This window comes from Pipra filicauda, unplaced genomic scaffold (genome assembly GCF_003945595.2).
Source record: "Pipra filicauda isolate LSUMZ 115617 unplaced genomic scaffold, ASM394559v2 scaffold638_size211741_pilon, whole genome shotgun sequence".
Lineage (NCBI taxonomy): Eukaryota > Metazoa > Chordata > Aves > Passeriformes > Pipridae > Pipra > Pipra filicauda.
Window position 1 is genome coordinate 33,790 of NW_024104796.1, and position 25,793 is coordinate 59,582.

General features: G+C 42.4%; 1 protein-coding gene and 1 long non-coding RNA gene across 2 annotated transcripts in view; one reads left to right on the forward strand and one right to left on the reverse strand.

The window, feature by feature from the left end:
- The first annotated feature begins 326 nt into the window (after positions 1-326).
- Positions 327-25,793, forward strand: part of CAST (calpastatin) — a 67,937-nt gene continuing 42,470 nt past the window's right edge. Inside the window, exons 1-3 of the mRNA XM_027722889.2 lie at positions 327-443; positions 5,254-5,319; positions 16,864-16,935. Of these exons, the coding sequence (XP_027578690.2) occupies positions 402-443; positions 5,254-5,319; positions 16,864-16,935 (180 nt within the window). The 5' untranslated portion in view covers positions 327-401. The remainder of the gene's footprint in view (positions 444-5,253; positions 5,320-16,863; positions 16,936-25,793) is intronic.
- LOC113988892 lies at positions 17,512-21,799 on the reverse strand. The gene is made up of 2 exons (XR_003541049.2): positions 21,749-21,799; positions 17,512-17,642 (listed from the first exon to the last, which is right to left on the reverse strand). It is a non-coding gene; the product is annotated as an uncharacterized LOC113988892 (long non-coding RNA).

Genomic DNA, 25,793 nt, shown 5'->3' on the forward strand with positions numbered 1-25,793 from the left:
CACCCACTGCCTGGTTTCATCCAGGTGGAGAAAGTCGTGACGGGTAGGACTCACGGTGGAATCTGCTCTGGAGTCTGGAGCCAGCCTAGGGTCGGCTGTCCACACCCAAACACTTTCCCAAGGGGAATAACTTTCACGAGAAGGAAAATGTCTATGCGCTTTTTGTCCCTCCTCATTTTAAGGAAAGCCACACTTTTTTCAGCTGAGCGTCGTCCTGCCAGGCACTCGACATTTCCCGCCGCATCCCGGCCCCGTGCCCCTCCTCCCCGGTTCCCCCGTCCCGGCTCGGCGCCCGCAGGAAGGGGAGGGACCGAGCGCCTTTCCAGCCGCCCGTGGAGCCGGGAGCTACCCGCCGCCCCTGCTTCTCTTCCCCGGGATCGGCGGCAGAAGCCCCGCCAGCAATGTCGGAGCGCGGGACGGGGCAGCAGCCACTGCCCGGGGAGGTGAGTCGGGACCGAGAGGGATGTGAGGGATGCGGGGACGTGCGTGCGAGGAGGGCGGAGATGCCGCTGCCCCGGGCGCCCCGCGGCCCTGGCGGTGGGAGCGGCTCCGCGCCGGGCGCCGCCCTGGGGCGCGTCCCGGGCCGTGCCGGGCAGTGCGGGCAGGGTAGGGTGGCGAGGAGCAGAAGCGGCAGCGCCATGGCTTTCGCCCGGTGGTGGTACGCCATGGTGAGTGCGGGGGGGGGGGGCGGGGAAGAGACCGGAGCACCCCAGGGAGGGCCCCGTTGGCGGGCGCAGGATGCGGAGGGCTCCGGCGGCCGGGATGCTCCCTCCGCTCCCCAGCATTCAGGCTGGAGAAGGCGCAGGGAAAGGGGGTTGTGGTGGCTGGAGGCGAGCCAGTGTCTTTTTTAAAGGTTCCTGTAGCGGTGCTTCAGGTCAGATGGGAGCGCACACTTGAAAACCAGGTGTTTTGGTGCTCTTGGAAGTTTTTCGTCACAACGCGAAATCGAGAAGTGACGAAAGTGCACCACGATTTATGTGCGGCTGTGCCTGCTCTTCGGAAAAAACTCCTCACTGTGCCTTCTTTCTACAGAGGCATGCTCTTCCTTGCCAGGTGGATGGCGGCGCTGCCGGGAAGAGCCGGCGCTTGCCAGATCCTCCCTGAGTAAACCACATTTCTTTGATGGCTCCAGGCGGTGTTGGATGGACTTGGGTCCCTACTCGTTGCTGTGACGAGCCTGTGATTGCGTTAAAAAGCCTTTAAAAAACCTTTATGGTTTATTAGTCATAGGAGGAAACAGTCTCTGTATGGACTAGTGGGGAAGAAAAGTTTGTGTTAAAGTTTTACAGAAAGTATACATTGTGCAAAAGAAAATATCACTTAAATGTATTTCCTAAATATATAATCAGGTAGATGAAACCTGCTAAGTTTATAACTGTACTTTTAAGTTGCTCCATGTAGTTCGGATCAATGTTTAGCACTTTTCAGGTATCATTCATTGTCAAGTCAAATCAGTGATACTGTGGTAGAGGTGACACAAAGTCACAAGGAGGAAGGTTTGGAAATTGCTGCATTGAGCGATGAAATGGGTGTTAAAGGCCTTGATAGTTCTGGATCACTGCATCCAGGGTAAGAAAAGATGCTAAGATATGACACCTGTAGTCAGAAGGAAACTTCTACGTCTGCTCTTTGGAAACCCATCATTATGGTTTTTGGCACCAGAAGAGCACCTGTGGGAACACATGGGACTGGAGTTCTCTCTTGTCTCCAGACACAAAGGAGATTCCCATGTTCCTCTAGCAAGGTTTTTACTGACTGGTATATTTAAAGCAGAATGGGTTGTAAGAAGAATCCAGGTTTCACCTTTCCATTTCTTACATGGCTTGATTGTAGCTTCCCTGGCAGCTCTTTATATCTGTCAGTTTTCTGACCAGCATCAAAGATCTTTATCCTCTTCCCCATTTCAGATGAAAAGGCAGGTCAGATTCCCATCTCCTTTAATATCTGTAGTGCAGAATTGGTTGACTTCAGCTGAGAGTCTTGCAGGGAGGCTTCACTTCTCACCCAGTTAGTGTGCATCCTCTGAGATGCTGCGCAATGGCGTTGAACTGAAGGTTCGTTAATGCTGACGGGGCTCCTGAGGTGTAGGATGAATTTCTTGAAGGAAAGCCTTTAGTAAGAGGTTGGATTTTTTTTGCACGCAGAGGTGTCTAGTCAGTTGTTAGTAATCTGCTCTGTACTTTTCACCCAGGCCAGTTACCTTCTAGTTTATAAATGCTCTTTGAGTCAGAAGTTAAAAGCGTGTCTCAAAATAATAGGTGGTGACATTTTCTGTGCACTTTAGAACAGGATGAAGGTCTCAGGATAAACTTTCTTCTTCATGATACACCTATATTTTAGTGAGCATGTGATTATAGGTGGGTTTGTGGGTTTGTTTTTTTTTAGTTAGGAATGCTGGAAAATATTTTGGGCCAACTTAAAAGATACAAGGAATTGTTTTTAGCTCTTGAGTAAAACTAGACATGTAACTTTAGCTGTACGCCCACTGCCCGTGTGAGAGAGCGGGAGATGCTCTGACCCACTGGCTTGGTTATGGATGTGTATCTTTGGCGTTGCAAGGACAGATGAACAAGAAAAGGAAAGAGTGCCAAAAGAAGAAGACAGCTCGTGTCATCAGCTTGTGAATACGAAGGAGCTTTGCATGCACACTGTCCAAGGAAACCTGAGCTTAGCCTCTTGCCATGCAGATTGATTTACTGTCTTTATTTTATTTATATATTTATTTTTTTACTGAAGGATTCAAAGCTTGAAAATAACAGATAAGGAAGGAACTGTTGAAGGGCATTTTTGAAACAGGGTCCCTCCTCATATCTTACACATCAACTGTTCAGGGAACCAGCATGGTCTCCTCAGAAGGTGTATTAGGAAGCTGTGCTTTCCAAGGTTTCCTCCTCAGGATGGCAGACTTTCCTGCAAGGCAGTACTTTCACAAGCTGTTTTGTTATCTGAGGCCAGCGGGTATTAGCGGTTGGTGTGTACACAGCGCATGACTCCAACTTACCAGTACTTTGGTCAGACTGTATATGCTTTGTTCTCTCTGTTCGAATAAGCAGTATTGGGCCTCTAAGTCAAAGTCTCTTTATTATAGGTATAGTCTGACACAGCATTCTGGAGGGAAGATGGATGCTTTTAATCTCTCTCTGACTTGAGATTAGGGGTGGCAAAGTAGTGGTCCTTGTCCTGGTCCATTCCGTGTCCTCCCTGGACATTAAAGCTGCCCCGGGGTCCCTCAAGGACATAGAGTTGACATTCTGCTAGCCCCCTTCCATATTTTCCTCTTCATAGTCCTGGGACTGGGTGCCCTTTTGGATGCCATGCTCCTGTCTGCTGCGGGTTTCTTTGGTATGAAGATGAGGAGATGGACTTAGGGAAGAAGGGTAAGACCAGATTTACCCCTGGTGAAAGTCTGGCACACTCAGTAGGAATTAAGTATTTAGTTCCTACATTCTCTGACTTGGTTTACTAAAATTTAAAACTAAAAAACTAAAAAACTTGCACTTTGCTTGGTGTTGATGCTTTTAAAACCATGTCTGAATTTGAAGAAGAAAGTGAATGAAAGCAAGGAAATACATGTGGCGTGTGGAAAGACATGCTTGTTTCAATAGCTGAATTAGCTGGATTCAGAGTAGCATTTGGCTTCTAGAGAGTTGTGATGCTGAGGATATCCATACAAGAAGAGAGCCCCATCGACAGAGTTTTGCTGGCCAGGAGCTGCAGCTCCTGAGCCTTAAAGCAGTGCTGTCTCTGGAATTACTGTTCTATCAGCAACAGCACTCACTGATGTTGCTTTTACTGGTATGTATGTGATATGCTTTTACTGTAGCAGTAAAAAGCACAGATAAATGGGTTAATTGTGTCTATACTGAAAGTGCTGTTACAGGGCAGTGAATTAATTCATCTCTTACGTGAAAAGACTACCTACGGGGCTTGTTTTTCCTCTGAAGAGGCACAATTCAAATATGAGAACAGCATTCTCAATTTTAAAACTTGTCAAGTACCTTAATAATGCCCAAACTCATTTTAAAAACTGGAATTATTAGAGGTTGTTCAAAACAATTATTGAAATTTTTGTTGTGTTCCAGTATAATGGAAACAATTAGAGACATGCTACGCTTCTATTTCTAGTTTTATTTTTTCATTCAGCTATAGTATTTTCCCAGCCTGTCTGCAGATGTGCTAGAACAGATTTCTGTTGAACATAGTGCAGTGATACATGGATCATTACTTTCTCCCTATAGCCATGTAAAGAAAAATCTGTAGGAACTCATTACTTAGTGGATTAGCAAACTTTACCCCCTGCTGCTCAGTCCTCAAAACAGAAGGGAATAAATGAGTCTTGAATCATCTCCTGTCTTTACTTAACAAAACAGACCTGACGGGAATCCTTGCTCCCAGATGTCTCACTGGCTGTGGGAAGTTACAGTATCTGAGATACTAAATAGTAGCTACATTATGTTGCCTTTTATATTAATTTCTTGCTTTTTACTTTTATTCTATTATTTTTGAAAAAGGTTTTTTTGAGGGACCATATTCACCACTTTTCAGAAATGCAGAGAGTTGCAACGTGTGATGAACAAACTGTGTACATTGCTGCATGTGGGAAGCAAATGGGGTTGCACATCAGGTGAGGTGAAAGGAAGAGTTTTAGAGTCTTGGAGTAGATGAAAGATTGAGGAGGTTTGGGAATCCTGGATGAACTCTTATTTCCTAATGTGTACCCGTGCCTGAACTGTTACAGCATTTATTTTTTTCTATATCAGCACCAGAATTATGGAAATCATGGTAACAGCTTTCTTTCAGGTAAGGAGGGCTGGGCATAATGAGCATTTTAGCGTGTCTGAGGGAAGTTCAGGTATTGGAGAGGATTGCACACATCCCGTTGGTCTCCCTGGGAGCTGTTCCAGTTTCTGCTGAAGCCTGTGGGACTGACAGCATTTCCAAAGCTGTTGGAGAGTGCTGTGCTGGTGAAGAATGAGTGATAAGTTGAATATCTTCCAGAGCTTTTCACAAGAGCGATCATGTTACACATACTGTCGTGGAAGTCCTGAGCTTCTGGCTGATTCCACATGAAGTTACCCAACAGGTCATTTAGAAATACAATCTATTAGTGAGAAGAAAACCTTCATGTTTCCTTCTGTCATACTGTCGTATATGAAAGGAATCATACTTGCAATAAGATGTTTGGCAGCTTTGCTATATAGAGGGTATAATTTAAGGCCTTACTAACTACACATCTATTTTCTCTATTTACAGCATGGTGACAAGAAGGCAAGTGGAGATTCTTCCAAGCCAGGAGAGAAAAAAGCAGAAGTGACAGAGGTAAATTCAAGTGTTTGAACATACTATGAAGAAAAGTCAGTAACAAATTTCCTCCTGTACAGATTTTTGCCTTTTGATAGCAAAGGGGGAGTCCTCAGGAAATTAACTGGTGACTCCAGCCACTCACTATTCATTCCAGGAATGTATAGTTTTGTCATGTGCTGCTGAGAGGCCTACTGGGAATATTTCTTTGCTGTGTTCATATTTTCCAAATATTTCATGTTAGTATCCATGAAAGCTATCTCAGTATCTGCTGTGCAGTGCCAGGACACTGTGGGACAGACCTGGTTTTTCAGTTTCCCAGAGGTACAGGTGAAGTGAGGGCACTGTGATGCTTTCGACCTTGTTTGCATTCTGGCTTTTCTTCCACAGGCGGAAATTCAAATTCATGCATAGACGTTGCACATGTGGGTCATCTACTGACACACTTGCAAATATATGGTCTGTGCTGTATTTTAGAAAAGATACTTATTTTTCAAGATACTGCCTCCTAAGGAGCTGGTATTTACGTTGAGTTTACACAAGCAACTTTACATTTGGAGCACAGCATCTCTTGTGCACCATCAGAAGGCAACAAGGGTTGCAGGCAGTGTTTGAAGAGTTATTTGGAATGGTCATCTCTCTCCCAGAAGCTCCCTGTTAGCCACTGGGTGGTAGGTCCTTGTGTGCTACAGTGAGTCGGCTGATAATGCAAAGAGAAGGTGTTGTTCAAGCCAGGTCACGAGTTCCAGCAGTGATCATTTCCCCAGGAGCCTCTGCTATTCCAAGGAAGGCTAACAGCAGATTAAAAAAGAGAAGGGTTTGTAGACATGACTGTTACAAGTTGTCTATTTGTCTTTAAATGTTAGTCATTGGTCCAGGGAAGCCAGAAATAGATGTGCCTGATGCTTTATCCTTAGGAGAACCTATGTGGGAAATAGCTTTGTCTAAGCTTGTTTAACTGCATTGCAAATAAAGGCTAGTAAATGCTTTTATTGCAACCCTCTGAAGTAGATGATTTAAGCAATTGCCTTTCTTTCCTGTCCAGAAAAGCAAGGAAGGCTACTCTAGCCTGGGAACATGTTCCTCCTTTCCTTTCTATAGATATTTTAGTTTTTTCTTAAATACCATTGTTCATTTATACATTCTTGGTTTAATGCCAGATTCTTGGACTGAGCATTTTTACTCTTAATAGAGAAGTGCTGACTTTTTTGTGGGAAGGGCAGGAGTTGAGGCCTGTAGGTTGGAGTTGTGGAGTTGCTCTTTCTGACCTCTCACTGAAAAGATCTGTTTCCAGCAGCAGAAGACTCTTACTAAATTTATTGTCTGGATACTTCTGCTTTTTGAGTTCTTAGAATACTGTGTGTGTTTCCTCTTGTGAACTTCTTTGTATATTTCACTCCTTCCATTGACTTTGCAGTGCTTAAAAGTGAAAGCAGATCAAAACCCTCTTCCATAAACCCACTGAACAGCATCAGCTCCACTGTGGTTCACACCTACCTCCAAAACACTCTGATTTGTTAAGCAGTTGAGGTAGCAACTCACAATAGTTGTACACAGCTCCCAAGAGTCTGCAATGTTACATTTTTGTTTAAAAGTCAGAAGTTTTTTCCCTAGTCTTTGATTTTTTGAAACAGGCAGCTTTGGGCAATCTTGTCTATAATGTCAAGGTTGTTCACCTGCCTACTAGAAAAGGTTTGATAATGCATTATGAAATTGACAAAGAAATAGGAAAGTCTTTGAAGAGTTTATATCCATATTGAAAGGAAAATAGTAAAATCCCATATGGTTATTGTTTAACTAAAGGTAACGATAAAAAACTCTGTTTCTCAGATTTTTGGGTAAATAGTCCTGAAGGAGTGGGAGAAGAAGAGTAGAGCTTTAAAAAGTCTGACGCTAGGAGATGCTAATCAGCCACGACATCAAGGAGAGTGCAAAATGAATAATGTTAGAGTGTAGAACAGGCTTCTTAAGCTTTTCTTCCTCGGAAACTTAAAAGTAGATTAAAAAAACCAGCAGGCTTACTGTAGATAGAAACCTGCTTGGTAAGATACGCCCTTGTGCAGAGCTGCTGAGGAGATTAAATGGTTCCATAGGCTTTTTCCAATTTTAGCCTCACAATGCAGTAATATAAAATAATACTTTAAAAGATTTAGGAGTTAGCAGTGTGAAGATGATTTATTTAATAACTCTAAAGTTTTGGAATTACATACACTCATTGCAGGGAGTACATGCAATTTATCTGTTATATGCCAACAGACACTGGTTCATAGGATTGTTTCTTCAGGAAGTATTTACTTTTGAGGTTCTCAGTGATTTTCTGCTTAACTATCAGGCAGTACTTTCATCCTTGGATCTTGAAGCATTGTATAAAGGAGAATAGACATGTTATCTGAGTGACACAGATGAAATGTGGGGAAGGGGAGGTGCTGAAGCACAGAGCTGGAGTCGCCTTACTTAAGGTCATCCTGCTGCTCATCATTAGAGAGAAGAACCAGGTCATCAAAGTAGCAGGCTGGTCCACACAGATAAAAGCTCAGCGGGAAAGCCATGAACTCACTGAAGGCAGTGAGCCTTCCCCTCTGAATCCTGGAATTGGCTACCCTTCCTGCGTGTATGAGTAGCACAGCTGTAGCCTGTGTCTGTCACTTCAAAACTTTTCTACAATCCCTTGTGTTCCACTACACTGGCATGGCTGACGCTGAAGTCATACAGCTGTAGCTTGCAGACTGGCTGGAAGAGACAGACAGCAGGTGTGTTCAGCAGCTGTTTCCAGCAGATTCCATTCTGCTTGGTGTCTTTATAACTTGTAAAGTAAAGGATGCAAAACAGTCCCTCTCTAACTCTTCCTAAGGGTCCACTCTCGCCTCTTCTGCTTTGTTGCCAGAAGCAGCAGCTTATTGCAGTACTAAGGTTCCAACTCTTCTAAAGTACTAAATTTATAGTCTGTCCAGTTTCTCAAAATAAAAACTAAGATGTGGCCTTAAGGCTGTAATATCCATTTTACCTTAACGCTGATCCTTCACAACAGCCTGTGGTAGTTACTTGGAAGACCTTTGGTTGTGCTAACACTCAGTGTTATTGCATCTAGCAAAGGAGAGAAATATTGTGGACAGGTTTTGGAAGGGATAGAACTGTGATACCATTGCTCTTGGAATGATCTCATCCACTTCATTACCTAAATATGTTAGCAAAGGAAAGGTACTGCCGTACTTGTTTGTATCATTTCAGCAGTGCTGCTCAAGCCTTCAGCCTAAACGGGGGGGGGGGGGGGGTGTCTACTGGAATGGGAAGGGTCAGCTTTAGGTTGAGGTACACATTGTCAGTCTAATGGTGAGCAACTGAGTGTGTATCTGTGCATGGTGCCTTGTAGAAATAGGCAAAAGATGTGCCAGAGGGACAAAGGTGAAAACTGCAGATGCGTTTGAAAATGTAATTGGAAAAAGGTAGAGGCAGTTCTTCATCAGTGTAGTTGACAGAATGTTTTATGTTGTATTGGGCACTGCTCGAGGACAAAGGCTCAAGTCACAGGGATACATCTTGTATCTTTATATCTTGGTTGTTAGAACCTTTACATTTGTTGAATTCACGTCCTGAGTAGAATCAGACACTCATTGAAAATCTACATCAGCTTTAATGAAATGTTTTCATTCCTTATGGATGTGTGTATGGTAGATGTTAACAGAAACAAAATTATCATTGTGGGAATTAGTGGTTGTTCAGGCACTTGAAGCTGTTGCATGTTTTTGCAGCTGGGATGCAGCTGCCATCCAGTAGAAGTGAGTGATGTGCTGCACTTTTCCCCATATCTGTCCCCCTGTTTTCTCACTGTATTGTGACATAATGGACCTGAGTCAATATGACTACAGCATACCTTTCTTCTCCTTTACTTCTGATGTTCTAGGGCTTTCAGCAATTTGTTAACATGTGAGGGACAGCTGGTATGGTTTTTCCTTCCCCCACAGCCTACACCTTACATATGCCCTTCTATCAATTTCAGATCACTGCCCATGAGGGGACTGGTGCTCTAGAAGCTTTTGGATACTAAAAGATAAATTCTTTCAAGGGCAGATGGGACAAAATCACTGAAGAGAAACCCAGGATGGTTTATAAAATATAATGAAATTAAGAAGTTCCTGGCCCACACATTATCTGAGTCTGCAAGAGTATCAGGAAGAAATATTGACATGGACCTGACCTATTTCTACATCACTGGTTTTAGTTTTTTTTATATCAGCTGCTAGAGACTACTGCTAGAGACAGGGAAATATTAGAAGTGAAGCTCATCCAAACCCAGTAGGGCAGGTCTTGCATTGTAATGGGTTGCATGGTCCTGCTGTCCTGTTCTTGCACACCATGTTCAGTGTTGCCCTGTCAGAGGGCTGCCCTTGGGGCACAGTGTGCTCTGCTGCCCAACCACATTGTATTCCTAAGATCAAGGCAAAACTAGTGCTCCTGTTGCGTGTGACTGTGCTCTGAAACCCCTCTGCTCTGTTTTGAGTGGATGCAGGCTCGAGTTAATAACTGCACGTGATCTGGAAAGACCTATTCTTTTTTTGCTGTTGTAGAGGGAAATACCAGGGAGAGGTTCTTTATCCCTGTAAAAGCCCAGCCTGTGCATTGCTGCTGTCAGGATGTGAAAATGTGGTATTAAAAGACAGACAGAGCCATATATCTCAGGAATTTGAAGCCCCAGCTTAGAGTGAGGTCACGTTTTACGGTGTGACCTCTCTCTGATGTGTCCTGACATTCCAAGCCATGCTTCACAGCAGTGTAGACAAAATCCATGCTGCTTGCTCAGCTCATTATACTTTACTTTGCAGGAAATACATTCTTTACTTTAAGAGGACGACAGTGATAATTGGCGCTGAAGCATTTCTGTCCTTTTAGAATTGTTTCTTTGCTCTGAAGCCAGGATTTCTGTGATGCTTTTTAATCCTGATGCTTGTCATTCAGGATTCCTTATCCAGAAAAGCATTAGAGTCACTCAGAGTCCCAGGCCATAGTGCCGAGTAAAGGCATTAATTATGACTGGTGACAGTCTGTTGGAGTGCCCGCTGCTGGTCTGAGTTGTGCATAGGTAACTTTTGACTGTAGCATTTGTGAGGGTTTTTTTCTACTTTGGTACCAAATTATTTACTTTAAACTGCATTGTTTGTGTGTTTTCTTTCTGCCCCTGTACCCCACAGCACTGTGGGCACTGGCACAGGGGATCGTGGCCCTGGTCCACCCTCAGTGGAGGGGTTCTGAGAAGCTTCTTTTTTGTCTCTCTTTTCTGTTTTGGTGGTTCTTTGGCTAAAATGCCAAGGGTAGTTGAAAAATAACATTATTTCAGTTAAATTTTTGGTACTCATTGAGAGCTGTTGTGATGTGAGGCTCTTTCTGATGTAAGAAGAAATATAGTGTGATTGCTGCTCAAGCAAATCTTGAATGAAGGATTGATAGGGGGAGACTGAAGTGCTGCTGATGGTTGTCAGAGACATTTTCAGAAAAGAGATTGCACATACTTTCCTTTTGTGGTTTGTTTTTTTTCTATTAAGCCGACTGTACCATGTCTTCCCTTGGAAGATCTGCATATCAAAAGGATTTATATTTCATTTCTCCTTTATTAAACCTGCAGAATTAATATCCCACTCTGAAACAGTGTTTTGTCTTTTTGTTTTGAAGCCACTGCTGATATTGAAGAGTAGATTATAAGTACCTGTATGCCATAGCATTTATTTCTTCTCACACTATTCTTTACAGGCTTGTGATTCTTTTAATTAATTTCATAAAGAAATTGTGCTTTGATAATTCATTAGCTCTGTTATCAGGTTGAAAGGTGAGGTGTGAGTACAGCTGCAAGGTAATTCTTCAGCTGTTTGGGTCTGAGACTTTCACAGAGGAAAAATACTCTTCCACTTCTTGGAGGGGAGAAGATGGGAACAGCCCTGATGTATTTGTTGATAAAGGGTGTCAGAGCTGGTTTGTATGGAGGGAGCATTTTGGGAAACATATAACATCACTGTATCAATAAGAGTGAAAGAAGGATGAACCTAATAGCATGATGTGGCCAATCTTTGTGCTTTTACAAATGTATTAAGTACCAAAGAGGTTATTTTTGAAAGATGATCCTGGGAGCTAACACCTATTACTTTACTTAGTGTGTTGTGGACAGTATTCAGTAAATACTCATTTGATCTGGTGGCTTAACTTTCGATGTAGCTTATCGCTAGGTAGTCTTTCTCTACTCCAGAGGAGAATGTATTTGCTTATTTTTCTTCTCTCGCTCTCCTACCTTTATTTCTGTTCTGCTTACCGTGAAACACAGAAATATTTACATTAACAATTTTTTCTTTATTCTGTTTAATGGGTTAAAATAAGTTCATACTCAGGGCAAGGATTTACTTCACTCTGTTACTTGTTTGTTTGGTTTTGGGGTTTTTTTTGTACTTCAGGCTTGGTGGGGATGAGGAAAATTAGCCTTGTGCTTGAAATTTTTGAGGGTGTTGGTAGGTATCATAAAAACTCCTTCTGTATAACAGTACTTTATGTATGGATTTCTGGTATTTTGTGATTCTGAGATTTTTAAGAGCATCACAGCACCATAGTCTTCAGTACCAAAAGTACGTCCTGAAAACCATGAACCATGAGTCCCTGAACCAAAGGCTGCTGAGCCTGTGGTGTCAGTCAAGATCTATGGTACTGAAGGCATACCCAGAATACTGATTGCTCTTCAGAGGTCTGCTCTTTTTTTTGGTGATTTTTTTTTGTTTCTTTTCTCTCTGAAATTGGGAGAGTAGCACTTCAAATTTTTAATTACTTGGACAACCTAATTAGAAGTGGAAGGATCTGTGGATTACAGAGTCTGTACTGGGTAGTACTGGTCTCTACAGGGCAACACTGGACTTTAGCAGCTGTGCAGGAGGGTCCTGGGCTGGGCCACCAGGAGGAGGCAGCCACAGTCCTCTATAGCAGGAAAAATCACTTTTACTCTTGGTTTTTGGAACATTCCTGTGAAGTCTTACTGGGATGTCATTGTTTCCAGTATGGCCAGTACTAAGTGTGACATCCTTGATGTACATGTCTGTAATTGTTTCAGTTTGTACCTCTGGGCCATATTTTGGTGATGTTAATCTTAGCTAAATGGCCACAGTGGGTGGCCCACTGCGTGGGCTCTGACTGGAGGTGACTGTTGAATGTGCAGCTTTGTTTACTCCAGACGATCTCCAAATTTTTGAGCTAAATCAGAAAGAGAACAGAAGCTCCGCCTTAATGACAGAGGTCTCCAGATCCCCCAGTCTGTTCCAATATCTAGTGCCCAATCCATTAAAAACTGGTGCTACTGAGTTCGCTGGTGGAATCTTTTGTCCTTCTGCAGCCTTCCCTGCTTGTGGAGAGCAGCTGGAAGAGTGAATGCTTTAATTGTGTTGGAATCTTAAGCTTCTTAGAAAAACTATAATTTTGATTTTAGCATTGTACCTTTACCTCCCTCCCTGAGGGTGATGTTACTTTCTGGGTTATCATTCAAATTATGTCTGAACAGCAATAGCTTGACCTTCTTATTTTCATTGATATCTTTCATCAAATAATATATGGTTTCTGTTACTTTAACTGTTACTTAAAATGGAGTCACTCTGCCACAGAAAATAGCACAGATTTATATATGAACCATAGGTGCCCCGCGCGGTCCCCGGCCCGGGGCACAGAAAGGAGTGAGAGAGGGGGAGCTGCGCTGGCGTGGACTGTGCCCTCGTGGGAGATGAGAGTGGGAGCCTCAGAGCACACGAAGGAGAAGGACAACTCTAAACTTGGGCACATGGAGCTCGTTTAGCCCTGTAAGGCCATCCATCTAAGAGAAGGTCACTCTAATTAAATCTACGTCCTGAGGACCTCGCTGCCACCGTCCAAGCTCACTTGGCCCTGGCAGATGAACCTTAGGATTAAAGGGTGGGTTCAGTTCCGTGCATGCTGTGTCTCACCTAAAAAATCCACTGCACAGGCTTGAAGGCCTTACCCACATTTGCAAAGCCAAACGGCCATCTTCTACAGATGCAGTCACACAAAGATCAAAAGACAAAGGCAATACACCTGCCTCCAGAGGTGTACCTAAATTAACTCTAGCATACTGGAACATCAGAACCATGCTCGATTCTGCGGATAGTGGACGTCCTGAGCGTCGTTCTGCCCTAATTGCCCATGAACTGCCTCGTCTCAACATCGACATTGCTGCTCTCAGTGAAGTTTGCCTTCACAAGGAAGGCAGCCTCAGAGAACATGGTGCTGGTTACATGCTCTTTTGGTCAGGTAAGCCAAGAACTGAAAAGCATCTCTCAGGAGTTGGCTTCATGAGCAAAAACTCTATTGTTCCTAAACTCAAAAATCTGCCGACAGAGGTCATTCTGACCGAATTATCTCCCTACGCCTTCCACTACACAACAAGCAACACGTTGTCCTCTTTAGTATATATGCCCCAACTCTCCAAGCTGACCCTGCTGAAAAAGATAAATTTTACACCGACCTGCGCCTCCTTACCCAAAAGGCGCCTGCAGATGATAAGATCATTATCCTTGGTGATTTCAATGCCAGAGTAGGAAAGAATTTTGAAGCCTGGAAAGGAATATTAGGCAAGCATGATGTTGGAAGCTGCAATGATAATGGTCGACTTCTGGTAGAATTCTGTGCAAAGCAACAACTCACCATCACTAATACTATCTTTCAGCAGAAAAACAGTCTGAAGACAACCTGGATGCACCCCAGATCCAAGCATTGGCACCTTATTGATTATATCTTGGTGCGACGGAAAGATGTCCGCGATGTCCATCACACCTGCGTGATGCCTAGTGCAGAATGCCAAACAGACCATCAGCTTGTGCGCTGCAAACTTAACTTCAATCTCAAATTCAAACCTAAAAGGGGCAGCATCCGAAGGAGGAGACTCCCAAGTTAACAATCTCCAATCAGCCACAGTGAGAAACAAATTCCAGGCTAATCTTCAAACTAGGCTTGATAACCATTCCATAGATTCTACAGATACCTCTACTGAAACACTTTGGCACCATATTAAAAACAGCATCCTGCAGTCCTCTGAAGAATCCTTAGGGTTCTCCCTCAAGAAGAACAAGGACTGGTTTGATGAAAACAATCAAGAGATCCAGGAATTGTTGAGGAAGAAGAGAACCACCCACCAAGCACACCTTGCACTGCCATCCTGTCACACAAGAAAAACAGCCTTTTGTCTTGCTTGCAGCAAGCTCCACCAGAAACTCCGTGACATCCAGAACAAGTGGTGGATCAATCTAGCTGAAAAAACTCAATTATGTGCAGATACGGGTGATCACAGAGGATTCTGTGGGGCCTTGAAAACAGCATATGGGCCTGCGTACCAAGTCCAAAGTCCTCTACTCAGCACAGATGGTCAAACGCTTCTTACAGATAAAACCTCCATTCTGAATTGTTGGTCTGAACATTTTCAGACTCTTTTTAGTACTAGCTGTGTAGTCCAAGACTCAGCAATTCAGTCCATCACACAACCACCAGTGAAGTATGAATTGGATATTGCCTCTACTTTAGGAGAGACCCTCAAGGCCATACAGCAGGTGAAAATTGGCAAGGCAGCTGGGATTGATGGAATTCCACCCGAAGTCTCGAAACATGGGGGCCTTGCACTCCACGCTAAATTTTACGAGTTTGTGGTACGCTGTTGGGAACTAGGCAAACTACCATCAGACCTTCGTGATGTAGTCATCATCACTTTGTATAAGAAGAAAGGAGTTAAATCAGACTGTTCAAATTACCGTGGTATTACTCTGCTCTCCATTGCTGGCAAAATCCTGGCAAGTATACTCTTGAACACACTAATACCCGCTATAGCAGGAGGAATTCTACCTGAAAGCCAATGTGGTTTCAGAGCCAACAGGAGCACCACAGACATGGTGTTTGTTCTGAGACAACTGCAAGAGAAGTGCAGGGAACAGAACAAAGGTTTCTACGTAACCTTTGTCGACCTCACCAAGGCTTTCGATACTGTGAGCAGAAAAGGTCTATGGCAGATTTTGGAACGCTTAGGTTGTCCTCCCAAGTTCCTTAAAATGATCATCTCACTCCATGAGGATCAGCACGGCCAAGTCAGATATGGCAACACACTTTCTGAGCCCTTTCTAATAACTAATGGTGTGAAACAAGGCTGTGTTCTCGCACCAACCCTATTCACCATCTTCTTTAGCATGATGCTCCAAAGGGCCACAGCAGACCTCGATGATCAAGACGGTATCTACATTCGATACCGTACTGATGGAAGCCTTTTCAACCTAAGGTGACTGAAGGCCCACACCAAGACCTTAAACCATCTTGTCCAGGAGCTGCTTTATGCTGATGACGCCGCCCTTGTCGCCCACACAGAAGCAGCTCTGCAGCATTTAACATCCTGCTTTGCAGATGCTGCTGAGCTCTTTGGGCTGGAAGTCAGCTTAAAGAAGACAGAAGTTCTCTATCAACCTGCACCTCAGGAAGTCTTCCATCATCCCCACATCACCATTGGCCAGTCAGAGCTCAAATCAGTCCAGCAGTTTAATTACCTAGGCAGCCTCATCTCCTCAGATGGTAAGATTGATGAGGAGATAGACAACAGGTAACCAAAGGCATACAGTGCCTTCGGAAAGCTTCATAAAAGAGTATGGTGTAATAAACACTTGAAGAAAAGTACCAAGATCAGTGTTTACAGAGCCATAGTGCTGTCTACTCTCTTATACGGTTCCGAATCATGGGTCATCTACCGCCACCACCTGTGACTCCTAGAACGCTTCCATCAACGCTGCCTCCATTCAAACCTAAACATCCACTGGTCAGATTATGTGACCAGTACAACTGTTCTAGAACAAGCAGCAGTCACAAGTATTGAGGCCATGTTACTGAGAACACAGCTGTGCTGGGCAGGGCACATCTCCAGGATGAAGGACCACCACCTCCCTAAGATCTTGCTTTATGGTGAACTTGCCACCGGCTGCCGCAAGAGAGGAGCCCCGAAGAGAAGATACAAGGACTCCCTGAAACAACATCTCAGCCTTGGCCATATTGATCACCATAACTGGTCTACTCTGGCCTCCAATCGGGAGGTCTGGAGACACACCATCAATAACGCTGCTGCTTCCTTTGAGAACTTATGCAGGATCACTCTTGAGGAGAAAAGACTGCAGAAATAATTGTGTCTTGCAGAATATACCACCTAAGGAGTCTTTCTGCTGTGCCTTTTGCAACTGGACATGCCTATCTTGTATTGGCCTTTTTAGCCACCAGCGCGCTTGTAACAAACATGGGTAGAGCCCTCCCCAAATCTTCTTTTGCGAAGCCTGGCCATGATATATGAGCCATAAAACAGTGCAAGAGAGCTCAGCGTGTTCTGGGCTGGGCAACACTGTGTGAAATGTGCCTGCGTGAATTAAAGTTACATAGGGGAATTAATTTTTTGATGACTTGCCTTGCAAAAATGTTCTAATTAACATTTTTTTTAGTGTCCTTTTTTTGATTTTTTTTCCCCTTCATAAATATTTCTGATCTTTACTATGTGTTTCTTTTCTTTTTTTGTAGGAAAAACAAGCAACTGCTAATATCAGCCAACCCCCCAAAACACAGACAAGGGGAGCACCTTCTGCTGCTAAGGTAATGTATACTTAAGGAAGTGGTCTTTTTTACCATTTTACCAGTGAAGAGAATATGGTGTGGCTTCACAGAAAACCATTTGTTCAACAGCACTAGGATGCTCTTCATGACTTGCTAGAAATCATAGTAAATTGAAATGAAAGGGGAGCAGAAGCCACTGTTGACTTCCTGAGGAAATAGATGTGGTAGCATTCTCCCCTTCCATGTGTTCTTTGTTAGTGTCCTAGATATTTTAAAGAATCCTGGTCCCATTGATATGAGTGGCAAACTTCATTTGACTTTTACAGCCCTGTGGTTCTTTTTTCACCTTTAGCTGTTGTATTTTTGGATTCTGTTTACTTTGTGGAACCTGGTGAGATTGAAGCACTGAGAAACTGTCTTTGCTCTCATTGTCCCTGGAGCAAGAGGCGTTATAAAGCTGAGTTGCAAAGGAGTGCAGATGATACTCTGAGGAGCAACAGGGTGCTCAGGTCTTGCAGAGTATTGAAAGAAGGTTTTGAAAATACTCTTTCTGATGGTGGTTGATGGCTGTACTTGGTAGTGCTATTTGTCACAGATGACTGAAATGCAGCTCACTGGAAAGAGAAGCAGCAATATGTTTTATTGAGGTAAATTAATAATTTGACAGTTTGATGGAAATTAATGAAGATTAACGGTGGTTTGACAACATTCTGTAAGTTTGATTGCCAGGTTCATCTCGTTAATTACTGCATGGAAGAAACATAAAAAGGAAAATTGAGTTAGAATTGAGTTGGAATGATTCACACAGAGAGACGAAAAGGGTAATGGAGACCTTCCCGCTGAGTCACAAAGTTCAGAGTAGACCCCCTTGCTTTCTAAATTCCTGATGAACCTTAAGTGTGGCTGAGTCCAGTCCTAGTCTCAGATTCGGACAAGGGTTTATGTCTAGTGGAATTATCCATATAATGTTTATAACAGTATTGAGTAACTATATATGGATTGGTGCTGTTTCATAGCATTAATTCAGCACACTACCACTCACTCACTGAGGATCTGTTGTGAGTAAGGGGTCTCTCTGCCACAGGTAAGGAAGGATCTCTGTCTCAGGTGAGGGATCCCAAACTTCAAGAGGCCTCCCTGCTCAGGGGAAGGGTCCCTGGTGTGCAATGCTGCTGCAGTTCAGGGAGAGCTCAAATCAGGCCCATCTTGATGGCAGAGTGAATTATTTGGCTGCTGGTCAGTAGCAGAGACAAGACTGATGTCTTTGTTTTAGCTCTAGCACCTTGTTCTGCACTTCCATTATTTTCCACTTTCAGGTTTCAAAAGCACTTTGTAACATATTTTTCAACACATCTTCATTCCTTTGTATGTGAGCCAGGGGCTGTCCAGCTCATCAGTTCACACCACGGATGTGAGGCTGGTTGCTCCTACAGATTACTCCAAGTAGTCCATTAATCCACCCCAGTGTTCCATATCTGGAGATATAACCCATTGTTTGAAGGATCCTATCAGCAGGAAATGTTTCTGCTTTTGAGTGGGATTTTTATTTTCTTAATCAAAGCTGTTGTAAAATAATACTCCTAAAGATTTCTCTAAACCACTTAAGTTATTATTTTTCCTTTCCGGCTAAGGAAGGAGGAGACAAGGGTATAAATGCTGTTGTCACTTACTTTCAATGCTTTTGTCTATCATTATAAAGACATCCCCAGCTTATCTTTCTATTGCTTTTACTTTGCCAGGGCCTTTTGCCTGCTAGTCAAGGTGGATGTAGTTGTCCATATGTAGTTCTCATGACAGGTGAGACAATCTCAGGGATCATCCTTCTGCATGAGAATCTACAGCTGCACAGTACCGTGGAAGCACATATCTAATTTTCTAACTAACACATCTCTAAGTTTTCTTTTGGGTTTTTTTTTTTCAGTTAATGTTCTTTTTATGATAAGTGTGTCCTCGACCCTAAGGGTGAAAGGCACGATTTCTGGTGATGCTACTAAGGATAAGAACTGGAAGGTAGTGTCATGAAAATAATGCAATGCAATTGCCAGGAATTGCTTTATATTAGGTTATGACAACCTAGGCTATGTATTTCATCAGTACTGGGTGTTTCCCCAGTTTCTTTAACATTCCAAAATATTTATAGGTAAAGATTATATAGTGTGACAATACTTATCTCATGGCTGTCTAATAGTGACTGTTATTGGATAGTTATTTTAAGTTTACCCATTTTAGTTCCCACTCAGCCATTTCTGCTTTTCTTCACTTAGGCTAAATCTTCTGTTAATTATATCTTTATATCTTTTAAATAATATCCTGTGAGCCTGTAGTGTTATTTAAAATAGAGCAAAACTCAGAGATGTATTGTTCTTATAGTTTGTGCTACCTGTAGCTTTTTTATTTGGCTTGCTGTATTTCTTTCTGCCCTTATTTTGGTCTCTAAAAATATCTATTGGAAACAAAAATTTTGCAGAGGTTTTGTTTTTTTTTTTTAAATAGAAATTTACAGGAAGAGAAGTATTTCTTGAAGAGGCAAGGCAGCCCTTTCTCTTTTGCTGCAAACTGATAAAATCTTTTAATGCAATCAGAAATACTCCACCAGGTCTTAGACAATTTGGAACTGCTGTTTCTTCCTTTATTTTTTTTCCCCTGATGTAGCTTTAATGTGTCCTGTGTGCAAAACCTCTTTTGATTCTTTAATAATTCTGTTGGTCAGTAATACTTGTCATTGATGCATTTTATCCCAGATAAATTTCTAACTCCTTAGAAGAGGCAGGGGAAGTAGGATAGTTAGTTGCTCCAGCTCAAGCTGTTTATTTTTTTAACATATTCATACTCTCTGGTGAAATGACTTACTCTGAATTGAACAGCCAGAGGGGGTTTTGCTGCCTCATGTTAGGTCTAAATAATTTTTCCTTTTAGTCAGTAAGTAATAATAACTGATGGCTTGTTCCTTCTTGGGTCACTTGTATTTCTTAGTTTTAAGATGCAGGAAGTTGTGTGTGATGACGCCTTGTCATTGTGTCATGGATGTGCGTAGTCTGATTGTCCTGTGATGGTACCTGTCACATGGACAACTCCTAAGGGACAGCACTGCCCCGTCCAGCTTTGTTTTCATTGTGCTTTCCATCTGAACAGTTCTTTGTGCCTTCATTTTACCTCTGTGCTCTTCGTTCGGTCACTCTCGAGTTCCTGGCATTGCAGCCAGGATGTACTCATTGCTTCTGCTCAATGTGGAGGGATGTTATTTGGCTGCCTATGGCAACCTTGATGTGCCTAGTTTCTGCATGACTCAAATCTAAATTAATAATTTAAAGGTGTTTAACAGAAACAGATGTTTTGACTCCTTTGTATCTATCACAGGCCTTTCTTTCCTTTTCGATGTGGAGTCCTGTTTGACTGCGGGTGTTTTCAGTAAGCATTTGTCTGCCTTGTCAGATAAATGGACTAAAAAGGTAGATTCAGGTAAGGTTATGATCATCAGGAATATTTATTGGTTGCCTATGAGCAGCCTCTTCCTTCTATACATTAACTGCAAAGGTGCCCAAACTTTTGGAGGTCATGGCTTACTAGTATTATGAGCCAGCGGTGAGGAGGAAAATCTGATCCAACCTCCTCCCTCTGCAGAAGATCCCCTACCAGTGCTGCTTCGTTTTCTTTTACAGCCTTTAATGATGGTTTTGCCAGTTCCACAGCCAGTTTCTAGCTTAATGTTCAATCATAGCTATTAATAGAAGGCACTGATAATTGAACACAGATGGATCCAGCCACCTTTCTTGCATCTTTGTGTTCTTTTGTGGTAATTCCATTGATAACAGATGAAGTTTTGCTGCTTTTTATGTAGCAGATTTTTTGCATTGCTCTTAACAAGTAATAATTTTCTTTTTGTGGCTGGCTGCCATAGCTTAGAGAAGTGAGAGTCTTTGCTCATTTTACTATCATGGACTATTTTTTAAACAGTGCTGGAAGAGCTCAACAACAGTGGAAATTTAGTAAGAATTACTTTGATTTCAGATTTTCACAGAAAGCTTCTTGACCTTAATGATTTAAGAAATTTAAGACTACTTGCTTTCAACTGGCATCCAAATTATCGCTGTTTTAAGGGGCCATTCAGTCTGCTTTCTTATACAATGAACAGGAACACAAGACAAAAAAGGGCAGTTACTAAATACCTTTGAGTGAAGTCCCAGTATTGCTGCAGTGGATAAGTTAATCTAGTTTATCATCAAAAGTTGTTCCTACTATCAGTATATTTACTGTTTAGGTTTCTTTTTGTTGCATACCTTATTTAACTGTCACCCAGTTTTTATTTGGTGACCTTTGCAGAGGCACCTTGTAAAGGAATAATTTTTGAGTAAAAGGTATCTGAAGTTACAATCCCATATGACAAGTATTGAGAATTTGATTATAGAGCCAAAAAAAAAAATTCAAGAGCAGGTCACTATGGGTATTTCAGGAAGAACCTTTTAATTTATAAATTAATATAAATCATTTAGATTTGTTATGCTTAAAAAAATTCCTAGTCAGTCAAGTTCTGATGGCCTTAACTGGTCCAAACCATGATAATGACTTTCAGTTAGTAACATTTGTGTACTCTGGGAGCCTGGTTAATCAGTTCAAATTTAGGGGGGTATCCTGTAGACTTCTAATAGGAATATTGGTCTCTTGAGGGGAAACGAGTGGTTTCCTTTCTGTGGCACCAGTGCAACTATAACTCGAAAGGTGAACACAGCTTTTCGAAAGCTGAATGTTGCACCATCCCAAGCAGGCATTTCACCCCTGCTTTTGCTGTGTGACTCTCGCAGTGTCAGCCTGCTGACAGCTGTCCCTGCTGGGGGACCTTGGTCCAGCCACTTACCAGAAGTGACCCCGAGACTGGGAGGCAGGTTTGCTCGTTGTCGTATCTCGCTTCCCCCGCGCTAGCTGGTTTGGGTCCCCTCCCCTGGCACCGTGGGGCTGTGCTGGCAGGGAGGCAGCCGTGCTGCTGGGTGGAGATTGCGCCACTCAGCACACGGGCTGGGCTTTGCCTGCGCTCCCGGAAGCCACAACCACAGCTGCTCCAGCGCTGGGGCGAAAAGCAGCCGCATCCTGCCATTCCTGCTGCAAACAGAAGGCACACGTCTATCCAAAGTGAGTTAGCTATTTTTGTTGGCTCTGCTTTCCTGCTGCTTCTGCTTGAGATCATTTGTGTTCGTGTTGCAGTCCCTTTTTTATATTATTTTTTTTTCCTTTCTCCCCCTCCCTGTCTTCCTGGAGTTTTGTGGGCTGAAGTAACACAGGCTGCCAACTTCAAGGCTTCCGACGTGATTCAGTTGTCAGCAGACTTGAAACGCTCCAGAGCGAGCTGCGTGTAGTTAATTAGCTTCTAAAATTATTTTAACATGCTGGAAACACCCTTTTTAGACGCTGTAACACCACCTGACATAAGCAGTTGGAAGTAGAGAGGGAATGAGAAACAAACTTTTAAAGTGGTGTCTAAGTTGCTCTTATATTGCTGTTGTATTTATGTTTTTGTTTTGGGGTGTGGTTGGCATTTTTTTCTTGCTCACAGCCCACGCTGTTCCTGCTTCCAAGACCCATATAATTTTTTTGGCATACAAATGCAGAGCCTATATGCCTGTGGCACATACAGCATATTGCGTAGTCAGGGTGTGGTGATCTGTAAGAGCAACATCTTGGTTGAACTGTGCTTAGGTATCAATACTTTAGTATTCTTAAAAATATGTAACCTAAAAGATGCTGAAACATCTGATACAGCACACATATGGAAAAAATAATACTTTTCAATAAATTGTATTCTTTCTGCAGTAGTAGAAATTAGGTAGGTGGGTGTTGCTTGAGGTATGCCACTGTTTTTACTTCTTGTTGGTAGTATAATACTTACGCCTCTTTTCTCTGGAGAAAGTGAAAATAGTGCATTAAATAGCCCAGAATTCTTGAACATTGCAGACACCTTTGCTGAGTTTTTGATCTCTTTTTTTTTTTTTTTTTTTTGACAACTAGCTTCCTCAATGTTAGGGTTTATTAGATTGATATAAAACATACAGTAGACTAGCTTATTTGTTACTATCAGCTTTTTGTATAGAATGGTGCTTTTTTGGTTTAGGGGCTTGGGGTGGGTCGTGTGGTTTTTTGGGGGTCGGGGTTTTTGTTGGGTTTTGGTTTTGTTGGAGGGTTTTTTTGTTTTTTGTTTGGGGGTTGGTTTGGGTTTTTTTTGAATGATTAGATATGCAGGGTATGTTGAACTTGAAGAAAATTCTGTTTCTGATTTTGGAGTTGCAGAAACGAGCTCCATGACCACTTTTTCTCACATCTAGTGCTTTGCACTTTAGGCATACACTCCTAGTTTGAAATCTAGGCAAAGCTGTGCTGCTCTGAAGATGGTGGCTCTTGGAGGATGCAGAGTGGCAATAGAGGAGTCCAGAAGGCAAAGGAACTGCTTTTTCAGTGAATAGTTCTCCAGCCTCTGCATTCTCACCATTTCTGCCCTTTGTTATCCTGAGATGAGAATGTCTCCATTCACTAACACTTGAGTCTCATCTGCCAAAGGAAGAGCCTGACAGGGAGACACGAGAGGTCGGTGGCCTTGGATACTCCTTGGGAACTCCTTAAGGCTCAGAAACCCTTCTGGTTCTGGAAGAAGTCAGGTCTGTGCCTGTCTTTATGCCATGCTTAGTAGGATTGCTTGGACCAACTAGAAAATTAACATTTTTGATCCCCAGGAGGGAAGTCACTGCTGAAGCAAGAAGTGCCCCAGTCTGCCTCTTTTTACATGGAAATGATAAAACAATGTTGAATTTTTCTAAAATGATTGAAGATAAAATCCCAACAACGTACCACCACCACCCCTGTTTATGCAGTGTTATCCCTAGATGATCTTTTCACAGCAAAGTTCTATTAAGATTCCTTGACTTGGTAGTTTTTATTTATTTTCCTTTATTGATTTCCATTCGCTTTGGTAACCAGTGCCACCATGACTGTGAGTGTATCAGTTCATACAGCTTCATGAATAATATTTTGTTTCTGCATCCTTGCAATTTCTAATTCAGAGTACTGCTCAGCTTGAGTATGGCCTGGCTTCATTGTTGTAATAGAAGTAATCGAGTTCATAACCTCGGAGATCTTCAGTCATAAAATGAAGTCCTCTTTTACGTACCATTTCTGTCTTTTTAACCCCACCGCACCCCGCCTTCATAGAGTACTGGTTCTGGTTGCAATTCCCTGGTTCTATCCCAACTCTGCTGAGCAGGGTTTTGCAACACTGCAGACCAAGTGACACAAATCCCAGCTGAGCTCAGCAGCGCTGTATGGCATGTGGCTGGCACCTAATCTCCTGTTTTCATGGTGTTTACTTATCAGGCTGCAGTTTGCTGCTGCAGATAGGTGTGGAACATTCTCGTGTTTGAAACAACACACAGAAATGGCAGCAGTTAGCTGTAGCTAAATGCTAACAGTGTGCAGGAGGTAGAACTGAAAAAAAGGATTTTTGAGCTGCCTACAAAAAAAGGAGAGCTCATCTGCAGTGACCAGCTCATACATTACTGTAATGCTGTATTGTGCAGAGTGGGAACCTGAGAAGAGCCGTGACTGGACTGGAGCACTGCTTCTAATATTTGAATATGACTGAATGAAAATGAAATTTCAGTGTGCGCCTCCTTGTTGAATTTATAGACGCAGAAACAGGAAGTTTCCGAGAAGAGGTAATTGAGGGGCACATTTTTAAAGAGAAGTAAGAACGGTGTGTTTAAGGCAGATTATTGATGTAATTTAAAAGGAACAAGGAGTGTGCAGCCTGTGATATTGACATGGTCTGTTTGCAGACACACAGATGTGAAGGCAGCATATGAAGTCTGTTACCCGCTTGGCATGTAATGACTTTCTTTCCAGATCTCTTTCCCTCATCATGAAAGGACATTACCTAGAAGTTGCCTTCATATGTAGTAAAGCCTTTAAAGCAGTAGCCATGCTGCACACTGGAGTTCAAGTAATTTCTTGTGGTCACAAGTTGCATTGTGAGTATGTAAGGGTTCTTCATGTTTAGGTAGTGTGCGTGATCTCTGACTAATTATCAAAGTCTTTTCCTGCTTCCAGAAGAAGTAAACAACCACAAACAAATGCACAGTGCTTCTTATCATTACCTGTGGGATAATTCTAAATTTTTCTACACAACCCTAACTTCCTGCATATAGGTAGCATAAACAGAGGTGTTGGAAGTTTAAGAAAGAGTCAAATGGTACAAAAATTGTTTAGAGTGAATTGTCATTCACTATCCTCAGTTGTTTTTTGTTTAAGCATAAAGCTGTTTCAGAGTCTTAATAGTTAATGAAATAAAGAAAAACAAACATGTCAATATTAAGCTTTGAACTTGAATTAGGTTGCTGAAATTCAGACATCTTGAAATAGACATCTAACTGAAAGGTTGTTTGGCAGATCAGTTAATTTCTAGGTGGTGTGAAGCCTTGTTCTGCTCTGTGGTAAATATGATACAGATCTCGTTCACTGATTTGCTTGATAACATTTGAAATAGCGTACACCAAATTCAAATAGGTTGTCTCAAAAACCACTGCTGAAAAACCTATTATGTTAAAATTAAGCAGTATGGTTAGCCAGCTTTAGCTGATACATAACATTCAGTGATTAAATATTGTCGAGTTTCTTCTCTGTTCCAAAATAGCAGAAATTTTATTCTAGTATTCAAAATAGAAGAAACCAGTAGGAGTGAGTGTGTGCTATGGAAGTTGTCTGGCTCAATGTTCCATGATGATCAATAAATTTAGCAGCACTTGAGGCTGTAAAAAGGCTTTACGAGCTAATCAGCTTTTCAATTTCCTGGTTCAGACCGGTCTCTTATAAAAATCTATCATGTTTTTATTTCAGGAGAAAATGGCTTTGTTTCCTATGTG